The sequence below is a fragment of the Nothoprocta perdicaria genome, unplaced genomic scaffold (genome assembly GCF_003342845.1).
Source record: "Nothoprocta perdicaria isolate Ctin4 unplaced genomic scaffold, notPer1 scaffold_29, whole genome shotgun sequence".
Classification (NCBI taxonomy): Eukaryota; Metazoa; Chordata; class Aves; order Tinamiformes; family Tinamidae; genus Nothoprocta; species Nothoprocta perdicaria.
This window is the reverse complement of record NW_020455521.1, coordinates 5,327,845-5,346,845: the sequence shown is the minus strand read 5'-3', so window position 1 is coordinate 5,346,845 and position 19,001 is coordinate 5,327,845. Positions and strand designations below refer to the sequence as shown.

The window sequence follows — 19,001 nt, the reverse complement described above, 5'->3', positions numbered from 1 at the left end:
TAAGTCCTTCATATAAAACTTCTCACTTACATTGGTGGAAAGACATTGGTGGAAAGTTTTAACTTACTATGTAGGAAGAAAAGAAAACAAATAAGGTTTTAAATGTTGGTTAAGTCTTGAACCACACAATGCACAACAAGGAAAGATAATTCYAAGAACATTAGTCAGTTTTATTTAAATTTTTCTTTAAATAAGTGCACTTAAATAAATCACAGAATCACCCAATTTGCAAAAGTAAAAAGAAACACCCCCAAGTCCCCTTACCTTGGTGCAGAGCTTCCCCAGGCTCCATGCTTGTCTGTCAAAATGTTGATAATTTTCTGGATTAGTTGAGTTGCAGTCACGTGGTCTCGATACTTGGCTGCCCTTATCAAGTGATCACACATTTTTTCTTCTTCTCGTTTGTCTGCTGAATACTGGGCACACAGTGACTAGAAAGAAAATAAGGGCTTTACTACTATGTACTTTAATTATACTACCCAAAGGAACTTAAAGAGTATTAGAACTATTTAAATAAAATCCTTGAGAAATAAGAATTATATCTCCATTTTACAAGTGTGAGGACTGAGAAATCACACAGCTGCCCACCGTAAATCCATGCACAGAGCCAAGTAGACGATCACAGCCTGTCCCAAGGTCTTTAACCACACACCGTACCTGGTTTTCTCATCACTAAGAGGTTAGTGTGCTGATTGCATATCAAAATATGCCAGCRCATCCACCTTTAATTTACAGCAAACTAAGCATAGGGCACTATAAACACAGAAGTGAGTTGCAGAAGAAAGAATGCTCCCGTGACTCTATATTAGATCTGAGTAGCCATCCATTTGCTGTTATTTGCATTAATGTACAATTATAAAAACTAAACGGGAAATGTTCACACCTCCAGAGAGGCAGAAGACAAGGCACACATGAAGCCTCAGTAGGTCCCCAGAGGGCCTACATCAAGTAGGGTAGCAGGGCACCATAGCAAAGCCAGCAACTTTCTCAGCTGCACACTACGCTCGTTGAATAAACGTGCATTATTTTCCAAGGCACCCAAAACCTAATCCTAGCAAGCAAGAACTGAAAGTCCAAACTATGAAAGATTCACTTTTAGAGTATTTTCTTATCCTTCTGTACCTTGTCGATCTGGAAATATTTCCTTTATTGAAGAACTGAAAAAGGCACATCGAATTTAGAATTCTCCCACCCCAAAGCAACATACATGAAGATGCAGAATGAATTCAAATATTGGTTGAAACAATAAAAGCTTTTCCCCATTTCAGTGCTCCCTGTTTCTAATTTCAGTTTTCATCTGGCAATTCCACAGATCACATATGCCAGACAAAACATTTCAGCCTTTGTCAATGATTGGATTACTCTATGATCTAGTTAGGAGAATGAACACAAATGTCTGTCTAACAACAAAAAAAAATTGCCTTTTCTTCATGAGGAACAGCTGATGCAGGCATCAGTACATTTCAAAGAAAAAAAATCCTTAGATTGCAGTTCAATATCATAACACTTCTTGTATTTAAAACAGTAACAATACTTTAGTGTGTTTGTATATATATATATATACACACACACACATCCCTGTATATATGTGTATATATATAAAAAATAGACATACAGATACAAATATTAGAAAATTGTTGCAAATAAAAATCAAGAGGCTAAAAATATTAGTCATATATACACAGTTCAGAGAGAGAAGGGAGGAGCGAGGAAAGAATGAAGGAAGAAAGGGCAGAAAAACACAAACGAAAAAAATGTCTGTGCATCTTTRTGTAGGCATTAGGTAGCAGCAGTGTACCAACAAATAAATAACATTTCCATTTAAAAAATTCAAATATCTTTACAAGTTTCCTTGCAATTTTTCCCCCCTAGATATTTCCCATGCCTTGGAGCAATGCTCACCTGATGAGCAGACATCCAGGAGTGTAGAAAAAGCAGCTGACTTGCAGGTCAGCTAGCCATCAAAAATTGGCTTTTGTACTCTTACACGAGGCATTCTACCACCCCTCTTCACAAAAAAATAAGATGCCTAAATCATAACCACCATTAAACAAGGTTTTTATAGCTCTTTTTAAATACAGCTGTCTCTTCCAATACATTACTCTATTTTGCACCCACAATGATTTTGAGTTCTCTTCAGTACTTTGTAAATGTTTGATAAGCTGATATTTTTGAGTTGCTTGAAAGGGCAGAATTCTAAAAACAAGTGTCTAAGGTAAGCTAAGTAGTAAAATGTTTTAAAGTGCTCTTTAATGGATCCTCCTTTACAATTTGAACAGCAACTTTTCATATCTGACATAAAATCCATAGATATAAATCACATTAGAGGGGTATTCTTTCCCCATTATCAATCTCTGTCTCTTTATGGAACATTAAAGTCACATTTGACCTTAAAACATGATAAAACGGAAATCAAACTAGAATGTTTTGTAAAAGATATAATGAACTTGTACCTCTTTTTTAAAAAGTCTCTTTTTGATGCAATTTTGAATGCATCCTTCATTAAACACCAACAAAGATTTTCAATGTAGGTCTGACATTAAAGGGAAGGAAGCAATAGTATTTCATTGTCCTGAGAACTTCCATGAAAACAAAACCAGTATGTTACAAACCTGAAGTGAATGAGACTTCAGTTTTCAACAAAATTATTTAATATAAATAGAAATTTGCAATTCTCCACCAAAATTGAGTCTCTCACATGCATCAACCCCATAAATTGTAACACTGCCCCACGAGAGGCTCTCCACTGTTGCACAGTCATCACTGTACATATTTCACAAACAGGAGGAGAAAGTAGCCACAGCTTTGTCAAGCCCTGATACACATTCAGTTGCATGCAGTCAAATTGGAAACCACTCCTTCCAGTAGTGCTTTGGCTTAAACAACTTCTGCTAGCTCTTTGGGAAAGTGTATAATGAAAAATAACCACACAGAACGACTGTGGGAGCATTTCAGTCACACTCACAATGAAATGCAAAATGTTGAAAGAAGAAAAACCTATCTGCATACATGCACTCCACAGGTTATCTATATAAAAACAACAGAAGCGTGTAGTTGTGTGACTGTTCAAGTTCTACCAAGGGGAAGTTTTTCAAGCTGGATCCTCCATCACCAGCACGGAACGGAGAGAAGACCAGGATCCTCTCCCCCTTCAGCCACCTTGGAACAGAAACMTCCTCTTTGCCATTATTGTGGAGCAGAAGAGAAATCTTTCTTGCTTCTCCTTCCYGGTATGGACTACTGCAGGCTATTTGAAGATGTAGACTATCTCAAGATTTACCTTTGAGGAGCAGTGATTACAAAGGGGTACAAGGTCATGCAAAAGGCAACTTATAAACATGGAAATACAATATGTTTTGAAAGCAGGAAATATTCCAGAAACACCAGTGCAGAATACTGACAAGGTGAATTTGTATATCCTGCTTATTTCACTATGTCTGTTCCACCAAAGATGAGGATTAACTTGGTGTTTTCAAGACTTCSATTTTCAATATGTATAAAAATGCCAAATCAAGCTGAAAGTAAAAGTAACACCTAGATGCGCATCCTTACTATTTCCAGAATTACAGTATAGTGCTTCCTACAAATTGTTCAACAGTGCAGATCCTTTTGAAAGCAGCATTACAACTCCTTTTATTTTTATAACCTCAGCCTAGAGATCACTAATCGCTTTGAGGTGCACCAGTTTCTTTRTCTTACACGACTAAAAGCCACAAGCTCTGTGAACAACCTGTCTCAGAGGGTGTCATTTTGCAAGAGAAGTCATCCATAAGACAACGCACTGTCATGCTGTTAATGCAAATTCCCAATAAGGATAGTTGAGCAAATGAAGGAGCTCCTCCATCCTCCACTCTCACAGATCTTTGCACTTGACCTCTGACCTGGGGTTTAAAGTCTGGACTAAAAAATGCTACCCAGGGAAATCTTACAAAGACTCTGAATAAGACTTAGAAAAATGAAAGCTTAAAACCTCAACAGCGAACAAAAGTCAACCAATGACAACATCTGACAGCCACCGTCAATTCTGAAGTGATGCCTCTGTCATCCAACGACTCAAGGTATTGATTTCTCTCAGCATGAAAAAAGCTTAAGCCAATGAAATAGATATAGCATCATCCCCCCGATAATAGCCATCAAGGTTAACACCAGCAGAACACTTATCAAAGTATCTCTTCTATTTCTTCTTGTTTTAATGGACTGAACACAATGCAATGGATTCTCATTTCTGCAACCTATAGTTTCCCAAGCCACAATTATCCATTTATCCAGCCTTTCAGTTGATTTGAAGATTAAAAAAAAAAATCTGCATCTAAATCAACTGTTTGTGATACGGGTTGGGTGTGTTTTGAAAAAGAAAAAGGAACATTTTATTAACCAGATATTTCCAGAAAGAAAAATATATATATATAAAACGGCAGGAATTAAAAAAAAAAAAAAAAAAAAAAAAAAAAAGAATCGGCCCACACAGTTTACTTGGATTGCATTGAGCACAGACTCACAGACTGGTAAAACTACCACTATAACCAGCACAAAGCCACCACAGTCAGTTAATTTGGGTTAGTGATTAGAGTGAAAAACCAGCATCCCAAGAGACATCTGTTTTTAATCTGGGCTGAGCACACGCCTTTGTTTTTTACCTTTACACCTCACAATATTAAAKGCTAGTAAACCTAACTGAACACTAGGCAAAGACACACTTCTAACAGAGATGACATCTTTTAAGTGAGTCCAATTTAATAGACCAGCTAAATAAACCACAAAACTGACAGAATAAATATATAGTAGAGTTAAACAGAATTAAATTTCTTCAGTATCAATTCATTTTGTTTTCTTGGCTTCTAAATTCTCACCTCATTGCCATTATTTGTGCTCCAGCAGCACTTTTGCATCCCAGTCCAAGACGAAGCTTTATGCAAGCAAAGCGGGAGAACTTACTACTGTGTCAAAACTGGAAGGGGAGGGATTTACTATGCATATCCTACATTTTTGCAATATTCCAGCTCCCTAACCAGCTAGTCACTGTCACAGAAAATAAGTGACAGATAACTGAGACAGCTGCTCCTTTTAACCCAAGAAGCTTTTTAGTTTTGTTCAGTGTGCTTTGTTTCAGTTCTCAAAACATGCACTAAGGCAGAGACCTGCCTCTCTCCTTTGCCAATCCCTTTTATATCTGCAGTCTCTTCATACTGCTCTTGTCATAGAGCWGGCCGAGATCTCAAAAATAGCTCTACCACAGGTTAAATCCAAGATCCTTCAGGCCTGTGCTTTCCAAATACTCTGCATTTCCCCGGAAATAAAGCACAATTGACTGGGCTCTAGAAACAGGAAAAGTTCCACACTTCTATATAGGTGGCTCTAGGGTCTCAGATTAGACAGTATGCAAAGAACTGTGAAGATGAACTGCGAAGAGTTTAAGTTTTTCCCAGCACAAGGCATTAACTTTGCGACATTCAATTCATTCAGCACCACCACAATCAAGTAGATTTTCAACACAACAAACGAAGCAGATCTATCAATCACCTCTGCAACTAAAAGAACTATTTCATAGGCAACATCCACTCTGTGCAGCAAATTAGAGGCAGGTTTACATGATCTGAGTTGACTACATGTGCTTAATGAGGGCTAAACTAAGGTTACATAGCTCTGATATTTCATGAATGTTAGATACTTGGTTTTGCCATCTTTTAATATGATTTCCATGCAACTTAAGTTTAAAAAAAGAGAAAGCTATAATTTTGTCGAAGACATACATATAAGTCTCACAATGGGACAAGTACAAAGACTTCTATCATCCAACTAAAGCACAGCAGTATTAGATTACCTGCACCAGCAGTTTGAAGTATGCAAGCAACCTGCTGCTGCCAGAACAGAAATTCAGTATTTAGTTACAGACTCTCAAGCGGGTAGTGTAGACTAGGGAGTGTAGACCTAGGGAAYGTGCTCTTCTACAGTGTGCTATTTGACATGTAGCCAGTTCTCTCCAATGCACTGAAGCTCTGAAACATCCTCATGTGATAATAGCGCACAAAACATCTCCAGGGAAGCTCACATTTCTGCAGGGAGGCACAGGGAAGCCCTTTGGTAAAGCAGGTAGATAACAAAGTAACCCAGTAATTTTGGCTCCACTGCCCGATATTTCTTCTCAAGGATGCAATTTCCAGACACCCTTCTGCGAGCACAGCTCTGAGACAAGCTACAGCACACCAAGGCTTGGCACAGCAGCGGTGCTTAAACAGACTGAGGGCCACAGGCAGATCAGAAGGCACAGAAAGGCTTCAAGTGAAATCTCTAAAGACAGAGAACACATAATGTACACCCTGTATCTTTGAACGACACAGCTTCTTAATCAAGGAGCCCTAGAGGTGATACATAAAGAGTAATTTTTCACAAGGCTTTTAGGCACAATAGTTTCCTATCTTGCCACAAGAGGCTTCATGCAAATGACAAGCATCTCTCATAAGTTTCAGATAGTGAGCTGGATTCAGTCCTGGAATCTAAGTTGCTTATGAAGCTAAAAGCAAAAGATGGTATTTGTAGTAGGCCTTTACGTAAAACATATAAATTGGTTCTGTGCTCTGGGGACAGAATCAAAGAGGTGACCTCAAAGTATTGTGCCGTGAACAGTAGCCTAGGACTTGCTAGGCTTTAATAAAATAAAAAAAGATAAAATAAAAAAGGAAAAGAATTCCACACAATAACAGTATACATAGGAATACACAACAGTAATTATCATAGAGACAGGAAGCAACTATCTTTTGTTCTACATTGTGATAGTAGGAACTTTCAAAACATTCATTTTCTGGGCTACATTTGACATTGATAACCCTTCTTTGTGGGACTGCAGCTCYATTCTGGATGAGACCTTACCTAATGCCAAGTATTTTCCATACACGGAAAAAAACTCCGTTTTTTGCCACTAAGACATTGTATCTTCATCTAAATCTGCAAAAATATTTGATCAGTTATTATGAAAAAATATTAAGGGCCTTCTTTTTTTCTTTTGTCAGTGGAGATTTCAATTGTTTGTCAAAGAATGTGGGGTGGGGARGGTGGGAAGGACTATATGGGATTTTATTCGAGAGTCTGTTAAAAAATAAGATGCTCTATGTTGTTCATCCACARCTTTCTAACTTTTACTACACATTACTTCATCTCAAGGGAAACTGTGACTCTTGAGATGTTGATTCTTTCTAAGATCAAGCATTTTAAAAGTGGAATATTTTGACTAAGAAGAGACAAACACGACAAAGATGTTAAAAAATCCAGAAGCAAATGGGCAGGAAGATAAAAGACAGCCTTTTATACGAGTGATTCTTTAAAATCATTCCTAGTCATTTACTTTGAAACCATGTAATCRGCCACAATCCTGGCTTCAGATTAACCTCTGCCTTAACTTAAAGCCTCCTGTCAGAATTYCTACAACATCAAACTATGAAAAGTATATTACTTTAACATTATATATTTTTCCTCTGCCTCTAAGAAGGTCTATCTTTTGAATTTCTTTTCAGTGAAAGTTTTATTTCTTTGTCATGGGTTTTCATGCATCTATGAAACGCAATTTTGGAATTTCAATAGAGCTCAAAATAGGTAAGGACAGGCTTGTTTTTTAATTGACTTTTTATGAATAAATAGATCTACCATCCTTGAAAAATGGCTGTCAAATTTTGGGGTGGGAGTAATTTAATTTCTCATTGTAACTAATGTAAGCATGATTTTCATTACCCATAAAAAGACCTCACTTAAAATATTATCACTAGTCAGAGTATGKGAAGATATTGGACTCTCTTCAAACTACAGTAGTCTTTAAGTAGATCCTTTACCAGATAACATAGAACAAGGACTAAAAATACTCCATAATAGTTGCTTTAATTTTTTATTTTCTTGATCATTTGGTCTAAATGAAAAGATGGCAATAATGCAGGAGCCAGAACTGTAACTACCACAGGTGCTACCTCCCAGAGAAGCAGTCGATTATAGTGATTACCATTTAAAAGCTAGGCAAGTTTAAGATGAAAAGTTTAACTACCACTTCTGTCTTCTTGATCTGCAATGTGAAGGGATCTTTTGGTTCCCATTAAAAATTCTGATTACTGCAGTGTTAAGCCCCTTCCTAACTGAGGTAATTCACTTTGTGCTATTGCAATGTTCCTTTCCCTACCTGGAAAGCTGTTTGGGAGCTGTTTTGAGAAACGAAAAGCTGCCTTTATAAAAGAATAAGAGGAATGCCATCCACTAATGCTTTACTGTTTTCTACTGCCTATCCACTGGATCCCAGGTGGATTTCAAGGCCCAAGTACTATAAAATACAGATCCTTCCAAGTCCATTGCAAAATCCTTATCTAAACAATTACTTTCTCTTTCCAACCATCAGCTCATTGATATACTTATTTCAGCACAGGAACTACATTTTCAAATTTAGAACAGAGCACTCTCAATTAAAGAATAAGTGGAATAAGAAATTCCAATCCAAGATAAARTATTATGGCAGACACAATCCTACGCATAATTTCCTCACCAATAATACTGCAAAAAGGAAAATAAAGGAGATCTATGTAACTAAGAAATCTGCACAAAAAAAATCTTAATTTTATATTCCTACACACAGTACTGACGGGCTTTTTGAAATATCTCTGTATCTTAATGTGAAACACATATTGCTCTCCCTTTCTTTTGTAGAAATATCAGGGTGCAATCTTAGGGATAAAAAGCAGACTTTATTTTCCAAGGAGTATGTCAGTCAGAGTTTTAAAGTCAAAGTGTTTTAGAGGTTATACACATAACTACACATAGTTACGCATAACTTTAATGGGGAGTTAGTAAAAGAAAGCATACTGCATGTGTATAACTATGTATGTCACATGTTTTCAAATATACACTTGCAGTATTCATAAGTCCCAGACTCATAGGTGCAGAATTCATAAATTGCTTATATTTTTTTCTCAAATATCAGCAGTCAAAAATGAATATTTTTATATGTAACAAAAAATAGTTACATACTACAAAATGGCAAGCATAAGTCTTCTCTGGCAKCACCAAAACTGCAGAGGTTTCAATATGAAAGCCAGCTACAGTCAAGTTGCATGACTTTAGCTGAAGAGTCTGTAATCAGATTATCATTAGCCATATTTGCAGCTCAAATGCTTTAACCAAAGTGTAATAAAAAGCAACTAAACATGCAGAAAGGGATCTAAAATATAAGCGCTTTACAGTTTGACAGCTTTCATCATTTCTGTTCTAAATAAGCTTCTCACACAAAAACAATACTTTAGAAAACCAAATTCTATTTCACCAACTACCTAAAGCCACTGCTAACAGGCTGTCAAATACATCTGGGCTACAAATGACGATATGTTGGATCAAAAGTTAACACTGCATTTAGCAAACAGATGCATATTTCATCCTTAATGAAGGCCTGAAAAGAAGAGTTCACTTTATTCTGGATGCAGGTATCAAAGCAGATCTCACAAAGCAACATAGGGGCATCATCTAAGGATCTTTTTCACATTAAGAATCCTATTAGAAGGAAAACACTAAAAGGTAATTGAATTTCCCTCAGTTATCTTCATCTCTGTCAGCTCCTGCTACAATAACTTACTCTCCAGAGCAGAGATAACTCAATTCTGTCCAGCAAGCATATGTTATGAATCTCCAAAGCAAACTTGTCTAAATCATTCTGGTCTTCTATCAAGGTTGGCTGTGGATATGAACTCTGACAGAAAGCAAACAAATTTATTTTTATCTTTTCAATAATTCACTTCCCCTGGGCTTTGATGGAAGAAGCTAAAAACACAAATGTTTCCAGTAATTTTGGAATTATAAAGACTGTTTGAAAATATTTTATATGGAACTCATGCTATTATAAATTGTTTGATTCATCTTTTTTTTTTTTTAATAAGAAAGAAAAGGGGGGAAAAAAGAGATTGGCAGTGCACTTTCAAGCTCCAAGAGGAAAACAAAAACTAGAAATGCTGTATTCCATGCTGAATTTACACACTTTCAGAATGGTTTTTATATTTATGTTTTCACATTAAATCCTGCTGCTAATAGTACAGATATGAACACAAGAATGATTTTTACTTTATCAAAGCTTTTACAAGCTCAGTAGGTATAAATTCTCCACTAACCAACTACTTTGATTTCAAAGTGTTTCAAGAAGGTACAATGACTATCCATCATCACTAAAGAAAACAAAAATATTTGGTAGCCTAGAAAAGTTACAAGAAGCAGAACAAGTACTTGCAGAAGTAAAGGAGATGGAGCTCACCATAATTTTCCCTCCTTTTTGCTAGAAAGAGATATTAGTTTTATGCTAGATATTCCTATGAAAACATCAGCTCAGTAAGTACAGCAACCACAAACAGCAAAAAACAAAGTATTAGGAATCACTGAGAAGAGAGAACGATATAGAAATTATTGTGCATTTTTTTAATTTGTCTTGCACCCCCCATACAAATGTACTAAAGACCCTTTATATCACCTAATTTTATAGAATTTAGCTATTCCCTCAATTCTTCTTTTTCTCTCACCAATTTAAAAATCCTGCTTTACACAGTTATTCCCTCTATGCCAAAAATTACTAAATATGAATCCTTCCAAATCTCTTATCAGGTCTGCTATATTTCTGACARAAAACCTGCCTACAGGTTTGGATGTCAAGAGTCACATGGAAACAGCAGGACAAAGGGAAACCCTGTGCTAGGAAAGGAGACTGCGAAAGCTTCCCAAGAGTGGATAAACTCTACGGTCTAGCAGTCTTCTGGAAGCCAGAAAACTGAAGTAGAAAATTCCCCACACGTGTGCTGAACCGGTACCCCATCCCTAGCACCTGCCAGCTCCAGCAACGGGCCACACAAGCCCAGCAGTAAYCAACCCTCGCCTTGTAAGTACAGGGTCGGAGTCAGCCTCCCAACTGGTGCTCCAACTGCAAGTGTGTTGCGTGAATAGTCAGTTATTAATTACAACAGCTTTATAGTATTAATAGCAATGGTTTAATGAAAAAAACAAAGGTTTGCTTATCGATATTGTCTGTCATCTGCATCTCCCCTTCAACTTAAGTCGCTATTGGGAAGGGTCTGCAACACAAGAACGAAACTAAGATGACAGTATAACTTGCAATGACATCAGTGAAACTCTTTGCTATAGAGCATTGTAACAAAGGACATCTATGTGGATGCAGAGGTTTATTGGGCAGGGGAGGAATAATCCCTAGGGGTACTAAAACCTTCACTTCTGGCACAGTAAGCCTCAGAAGTCTCTGAACTGGAAACCGCTGAAAGCCAGGAGTGTATTCTTGAAAAGTATTGCTACATGCTTGCCATTTCTATAAACTCTTCTCTCTAAGTTTCCTTTGTTTGAGATAGGGTATTAGGCTCAAAGGATTAATCAAGTGCCAAGGTCAAGCGTAATCTTGGTCATTCATGTTCCTGTAGTAAATAAACCTTCAAGAACAGACACAAAGAACTGCTACTGGATTTAGAGACCTCACCTTAAAATAATAAAGAATACAACTCACTTAGCCTAAGAAAATGAAGTAAGGAGATGTGATAAGTAATAGATGAAAAAAATAAAAACAAGAAGAAAAAATACTGAAAAAGACTACTGAAGCCAAGAGACAGTAAACACAATGACAAATATTCTCTGAATACAGCTAACAAATTACTAGAAGTTTACAAATAAGCAGAAAACATAATTTCAGTCTACTAGCTGCAGCAGTAGTGAGCACAAAAATATTTTTGAATATATATTTTGGAATACTTTAAAAGGAAGCCGGGTAAGTGTCTGAAAGGCAAATGTTGCTGTAGTATAGGGTTGAGTTCAATGTCCCAGACATTCCTTTGTCTTTTTAAAGTTCTACAAAGCAAAGTCTAGGTATATTAATAAAACAAACAGAAAAGGACTGAAGTTCTATAGAAATAAAGAAGTTCATATATACTAGAACTTACACAGCAAGTAGCAGACACTTTGTCTTCTTACTGAAAGAACAGGGGTAGAAAGGATTATAAAGAATCACAGAGCTCATTTCATCTTTGTGACAAGACTCTCCCCATTTAAGATCAATACTTTCATCTTGAGAGCAGCAACACTGATGTTTTAATGCTTGGAGCTGTGCTGTTTTTAACCTTCTCTCTTCCTGGTCCTAGACGATTCCCTGTTACCTCCTCCTAGTGTTCTTGATTTAAACTAAAATCTGTTGGAGACGATAAGAGATCTATCTCATCTGCGGAAATACAGTGCCAGGAACACATACAGCCAGTCTGATCTTTCCAAACCGCCCCTTAAGTCACTAGTAATAGTGTGATATTGATGCATATCTATTTTTTCACTTGACATACTCCTGATAGCATTTGTTTTCACATGGTGGAGAGAAAAAGATTCTCTGCATTTATTTTGATTAATCTTAAAAGTGCACTAAGAGCTCTATGGGGTTTTCTCTTCACCTCTTGGAGGTTATTACGTGGGGAAAGAAAGGCTTATTAAGATCTGAAAAATCTAACTGAGCACCCTCCAGAGCTTTCGGTTATGCGCTAAGCTATCTGTCCAGCACTATGAATACGCTATGATAAACAGATAGGTAACAATCTATCRCTCAAAAACAGCATAATCACTGTGGCTCATATATAGATATTTAAGTATATCAGATATTTAAGTATTACGTTTTTACTAGCTATTTCACGTACTAGAATTATTATCCATTCTCTCTTTTTTTTCTCTTGTTGTCTGCTTTCCTTTCAAGCAATGCCAATCTAAAATTTCAATATTAAAGTCATGCAAATTCTTTTTTGCAAGTTTAGATGTGGTTCTCTTTCAGCACTGACAGCAATGTTCCTTAGGTCACTAAAAACAACGCTCCAGAAAGACACGAACTTTGTCTTTCCTAGGCTTCCCACCACACAAAAAAAAGATTTTTTTTGGTATGACCCTGCCAGCAGTACTGTAATAATTGTTTAAATATTACATCTTTCATGTTGAGCCGAAATGCATCTATCATAAAGAGCTGTACACTATCACGCCATATTTTCTGCAAAGTTTACTGTTAAACTCCTCACATCATCCTTAAAAATTTGGATAATAATTTTAGAAAATATCTCCAATCACACACAATGTTTGCTTTGTTAACACCAGAATTCTACAGTCTATGTGCAGAGCCCATTGCTTTAGTCAGAGTGTTTTAGAATCATTGCCTTGCATGAGTTACTACAGAAGTCTGTATGAGAAAAATAAACAACATAAACACTACTGATTTATTTTGCATGAATAGGTGAGAACAACAAGGTTTCTGATGGGAACATCTAATTTGAGGCAAGAAATTCTTTAGCTAGTTTAGCTTTCATATCATGAGCATAAAAAGATGCTGCCAAACATGTAAAGTGTGTTTATAAACAACACAAAAACTGTATAAAGAGATACTATATTAGAGGTTCAAAGCAAATGTAAACCATCCATCAAAAGACGTTAAAAAGGCCAAGAAATCAAGGAATGGTTAAACTGCAGAGAAAGTAAGGCTGTTGGAATTTTTTTTTTTTTTTTTTTTTTTTTTTAGAAGAAAGTCTGTTAAAACAAGGAATATAGAAAAATGTGTCAATCCTGGCATGTTATGTTTAAAAACAAAATGAAACAGGCCAAAATAGTTTGAAGAACACTTGCATAAAGACATAAAAGGCAATAATTATTTTTTAAGCACACCAGGAGAAGAAACCTGCTAAGGTATCTGTACAGCTAATAGATGATCAAAGGATAAAAGAAGCTCTTGGAAGACAGGATCGCTGCAGAGAAGTACTGGTAGAGAAGTTTGGGAAGACAGTTGGTAAGTGACCAGCTACCAGCACCAGAGAGAAGTCACTCAAGTGAGCTGGAGGACATCAGGGATGAAAGCAGCTCAGTCATTAGCTCCTGTGTCCTTGTTCAACCTGCCTCCGCACCAGGAGGAGGAAGCATGGCAAAGGGACTCCTGAAGTCCTAAGTCTGAAGTTAAGGGCAAATTAGCAGCTAGCTCTGCTTAAAAAAGAGCAAAGAATGGAAAAGTCAAACTATGAAGAGTCAGCATGGGAGATAAAAATGCTAAGCTTTGTCTAAAACATCATCCCTGCTACTCACAAGAACTAAGGAAGGTTCTCTATATTATTGCACTATTCTTGCATCAATCCCTAAGCATGAACTATTCAACTCTAGAAACAGGATATCAGACTATTTGGTCTAATCCAGTACACATGCTCTTACATCTTTATTAAACAATTTACATCGTTTAATCAGTGTACTATTTGTGAAACAGATGAAGAAAGTTGTTAATGTAGAAGAATAAGAGATAAACAGATGAAGAAAGTTGTTAATGTAGAAGAATAAGAGATATGGTTTTTCCAAGTGGATTCTGTTAATGATCCAAATTACTTAGGATTTTGATACTCTAAACAAAGTTAAAATAATTCAAGCTTACTGCCATTTTTTTTTTCCTGTTTCAGAGTCCTGAGCTCTACAATATCCTAATAATTAGATATTCATTTAAGTATTGGGGAAATAACAGCAGAAGGGCTCTCAAAGAGTAAAACTATTTTTGACATTTTGGTAATGTCTCTTTACATAATCTATCTCATAATCACCCAAATCAGCAACTGTAATGAAGACRATATCACTTCCAGTTTTGTCAAATAGGTTGAAAGGAGAGGGTAGTTATAAAACAAAATTTCTATTTCAAACAGCTTCAGAAATTATTGCTATAATGCCTTTTGACTTAAAATTCAAGTGGAGTATAAAGAGAGATGTTAAACCATTCAGAGCAGGTTCTGATTCCTTCTCCTTCCATTCCTTTCCTACATTAAAGCACAGAGAAAGAGGAAACACATAAATATCCATTCTTTCTTTCCAAAGGAAAAAAAATTCCATGCTGAGCACCCTAACGAAGAGTTTACAGATTGCATAGGATCCTGAACAATGTTTAGAAACCCATCTAATTTTTTCCTCCTTCTACCGACAGATGGTGCTACAATGCCTAACCTACCCAATGCCAAGAGCACCATTTATTTAGAGAGAGAAATTTGAGGTAAGAGTTAAATCTACTCATAATGAAATGTGTAAAAGCATATTTTTGTGTAAGGGCACTTACAATTTGTAAAAGATTGTAAAAGGATAAAGTGGCAATGGAAAGAACTATAACTTTGTCAAGCTCACTACAGGCAGCCTACAATTTGYACCATCTGTTATCTTCATACACTCACTTCAGATGCTTTGCTGATAACCCACACTGGCAGAGAAGACCAACTTAATTTAAATCATTCCAAAATTTTCTGCTCAGGTAAATAAGGCCATTGCCATTAAGCATGAATACAATTTTGTGTAAAGAATGTCGCAAGGGTCATGAGCGTATTTGTTCTTCAACAAAGCTTTTATGTTTAAAAACAAGGAGACAGGGGCTGGTAAGGGATTTAGACAAAGAATAGGGACCCAGTCAAGTATAAAACCTCTCTCTTGCTCCCCCCCTGTGATTGCCACATATAGAACTATAGATCATATAGACCACATATAGATCATCTAAAGAAATTACAAAGTCACCAAATACCTTCTCATATTTTTTTGAGAGCTCGCAGTGATTCCCTTTGACTTATGGAATTGGAATATTCTGTCACAATTGATTTGCTGTTCTCTAACACTACTTCCACTGATTTAAAATAATGCCTTCTAGCATCTCATGCTTAGGACACCAAAAGCAGAAAAGCTGCAGMATACACAGGATTATGAATTAACAGAACCACTGGATTTTGTTTTCTGCCAAGAAGCTACATCCAAGGCATCAGAGGAATGCTTGCCTAGCCTTGCATCTTACCTCTGTCAAGGCAGTACTTAGATTAACATTAAGATTAGTTTTTCAGCATGAGCCATAAAGCAAAACATTCAGTTTATTACAGCTAAACTATGGCCTATAAATTGATACTGAGCAAGAATTAAAACTGTGAGGAAGTCAAAGTTTTCCGCATGAAGAAACATAACTGAACAGAAAAGGGCAACAAATTTTACAGCAGCTGGAAATGCTAGATTTAATTATTGAAGAGAAATCATGCAGAGAAGTTAGCTGCCTAGCATGATTTATAACAAATGTAAAGGCAAAGTCATGTGAAATTCTCAGCTAATCAACAGAAACAAGCAATAAGAATACCAACACTTTATATTTCTACGGATGATGAGAAATTGAAAGAATAAAATCAAAAATGGAACTTAATAGACTGTCAAAGCCACAGAGTCTTAACAAAAAAAAAAAAAAAAAAAAAAAAGAAAAAGAAAAAAGGGGCACCCAGGAGGCAGATTGGTTTCTAAATGTTGGCAGCAATCACATTTTACAGATACAATACTGGACCAATGTGGCCCATATTCCTCAATCCTTCTCAATCCCACAGTGCACAATCCTTCCCCAAACATTTTGGATTTTTTTTTTTTTTAATAAAATCATTTGTGTTGCGCTGCTCATTGCTCCTCTACACCTACATGATGTGCAGCTTTATGAATGTTTTTTTCCCCATTTTCCTGATTCTTCATTTGGATCTTAAGGCTAAAAACATGAATTGCTGGAGGAATATTCATCTGAAATACTTTGCACAGTCACAGATGGAGCATCATTGATTTGAGTCAAAAATCTTGTAGCACCATCCAATGTCGAATAAAACTATACTAGAAAGATGAGACTTGATAATGCTTGAACACTTCAGGCCTACAACACCTGCAGGTTTACATATTTGAATTCTATAAATATGTATATTCACACGCAAATACACAAAGAGATTTATATAAGGGACATCTATCCAAGGCAATTGGTGCTCTTGTCATAAATTACAAAATAAAGTCAATTAGAGCAGAAAATTCCCTCCCCCTCCTTGCACCAAATCCAATTATTCTCATAGGCCCAACTCTGCAGCAGTCTGCACAAATAATCACTCTGAGACACGGTGCAAATCGYCAGATTTTTCAAGGTCATTTGCAGAAAGCAGCCTGGGTGGTAGCATGAAACTACCACCCAGTTGTTAGAATTCCAGCATAAAGTGACTGTTCTGCTGGATTTTCAGCTCTGTCATGCAACTTGGGGTGAAATTTGCAAAAATGTCTTGTACATATAAATTACAGGAACACCAGGAAAATATTGACGTTATAAGTGACTTATGTTGGAGTGATCATATTTCCCCATCTAGTGCAAAATCATCAGCTTCACTGCCCCTTCCCTAGTAGAAATGACTGCAATATTGTTCCACCAGGTTTGCTTGATGCTCAAGAACATTGCAAAATTGGTATATTTGGCCCAGCTCCCTCTGATGACATATTTGTCATATAATATAACTAGATATATTGAAAGAATAAAATTGAAAGAATAAAATCAAAATATAGATATAGATATAACTAGAGAGATAATGGTGCACAGTTTGGAAAAGGAAAGATGAGGATAATAGTGAAGTTGCAACTAAAAAGCTGTATTCATTCATTGATACTCCAAATTTACACGACAGCCCTGCACTTCACACAGATTCACCCCACACACGTGCACACCTTCACGTATGGTTTAYATCTGAAGAAGAACAGCGAGCTGCTCATCTAATCAATAGCCCCGCGTCACGCATGGAGCTTCTGCATAAATCCAGTGCTAAAGATGTCAAGCATGTCCCACTCCAACCGTTATCGGGCAATGAAGTAAAAAGATGCACTTTTCATCTCCACAGGACTGTCGCCAAAGCCTTGATGTAACAAATGAAACATGCCTGCTATTTCACCACTGCAAAATGGTACTGTAGGTACCTTACACAAYATCTCTGTTTGCACGAGGGGGTAAGTAGCTCTAGATGAAGTGCAGATATGTTATTAAACAACGCACAGCTTGAATCCTGGGGCCAACATAGATGACCTTTAGAACATAAGCACTGTCTAAGACAAATATGCTTTCATCTTTGGGGAGTATTTTTTCAAGTTAAGATTTAAGAGAAAAACAGTTTAGAAATCCGTTAAACACAAATGTGCCTTCAATCTCTTAATGCTTCTTTCTAAAAACAAAACCACAAGTAGTATCACATGTCAGAAGAAAGACTAAGTACTTTTTAAGCAGAATATTAGTGAATTTAGTGATATTTAAGTTTGTTTTTATTTAAACATAGTAATAATTAATGCACATAGAATGGAGCTACATGAAGTAGCTGAGATCCAAAATTGGAGATTTCAGAGAGAGATTAAGTGAAATACAAACAAATCATACAAATAGAGAAAAATAGTTTCTTGTTTTTCAAGGCTGTTATAATTCATCTTCAGCATTATTTTTTTTTCCATTTTTTTTTCTCCCCTTCAGACTTGCATCTTGCCTCTGGTGCTAAGCAGCCTAAATCCATACAGTGATATCTGCTTCCAGGAAAGGAAGAGCACCAGTACAGCACAATTTCCCCCCTCCTCAAACTACTGTTTGCAGATTCTGACAAGTTCTGAGCTACCCCACACAGCCTGTTCTTGCATCAAAGCTAGCTGCAATAGTGAATAGTCAAAACACACTGCTAAGCATCTTCCAGGATTTAAATTCCATAATTAAAACCTAATTCAAGCCTTAGAATCCTAAAACTTTAAGTCTAGTGCTTTTGTTTTAGAGACTTCTCACCTCAAATTCAGCATGCCGGTGAATGTCCTCTGCTCGCTGTCTGCTCAGGATAAACTCTGCTTCATTAGCCACTCTTACTAAATGGTCCTTCATAGTTTGACTCAGTAACCTACAGAGAGAAAATTTTAAGAGCTTCCTTATAATACTTATTATGATTTATAATACTTGTGATACATATACAAATATTTTTAACTCTGTTCCATAATACTGACTGTTTTGTTCATGAACAATATTACTTACTGAACAAAATGTACTTTACTCATTTGATTTACTTGAAATACAGATGTGCAAGAAAGTCACACATACAGAACATAGGTTGAAGAAAACTAAGCAATTTATGCGTATCAATATACACAATGCATGTCCTAATGCAATTGATAATAGTTAATARTAA

General features: G+C 36.4%; 1 protein-coding gene across 1 annotated transcript in view; it reads right to left on the bottom strand.

The window, feature by feature from the left end:
- Positions 1 to 19,001, bottom strand: part of LRBA (LPS responsive beige-like anchor protein) — a 342,587-nt gene that overhangs the window by 209,197 nt on the left and 114,389 nt on the right. Inside the window, exons 35-36 of the mRNA XM_026041635.1 lie at positions 18,608 to 18,716; positions 265 to 431 (exon numbers count right to left, since the gene is read on the bottom strand). Coding sequence (XP_025897420.1) covers positions 265 to 431; positions 18,608 to 18,716 — 276 coding nt within the window. The remainder of the gene's footprint in view (positions 1 to 264; positions 432 to 18,607; positions 18,717 to 19,001) is intronic.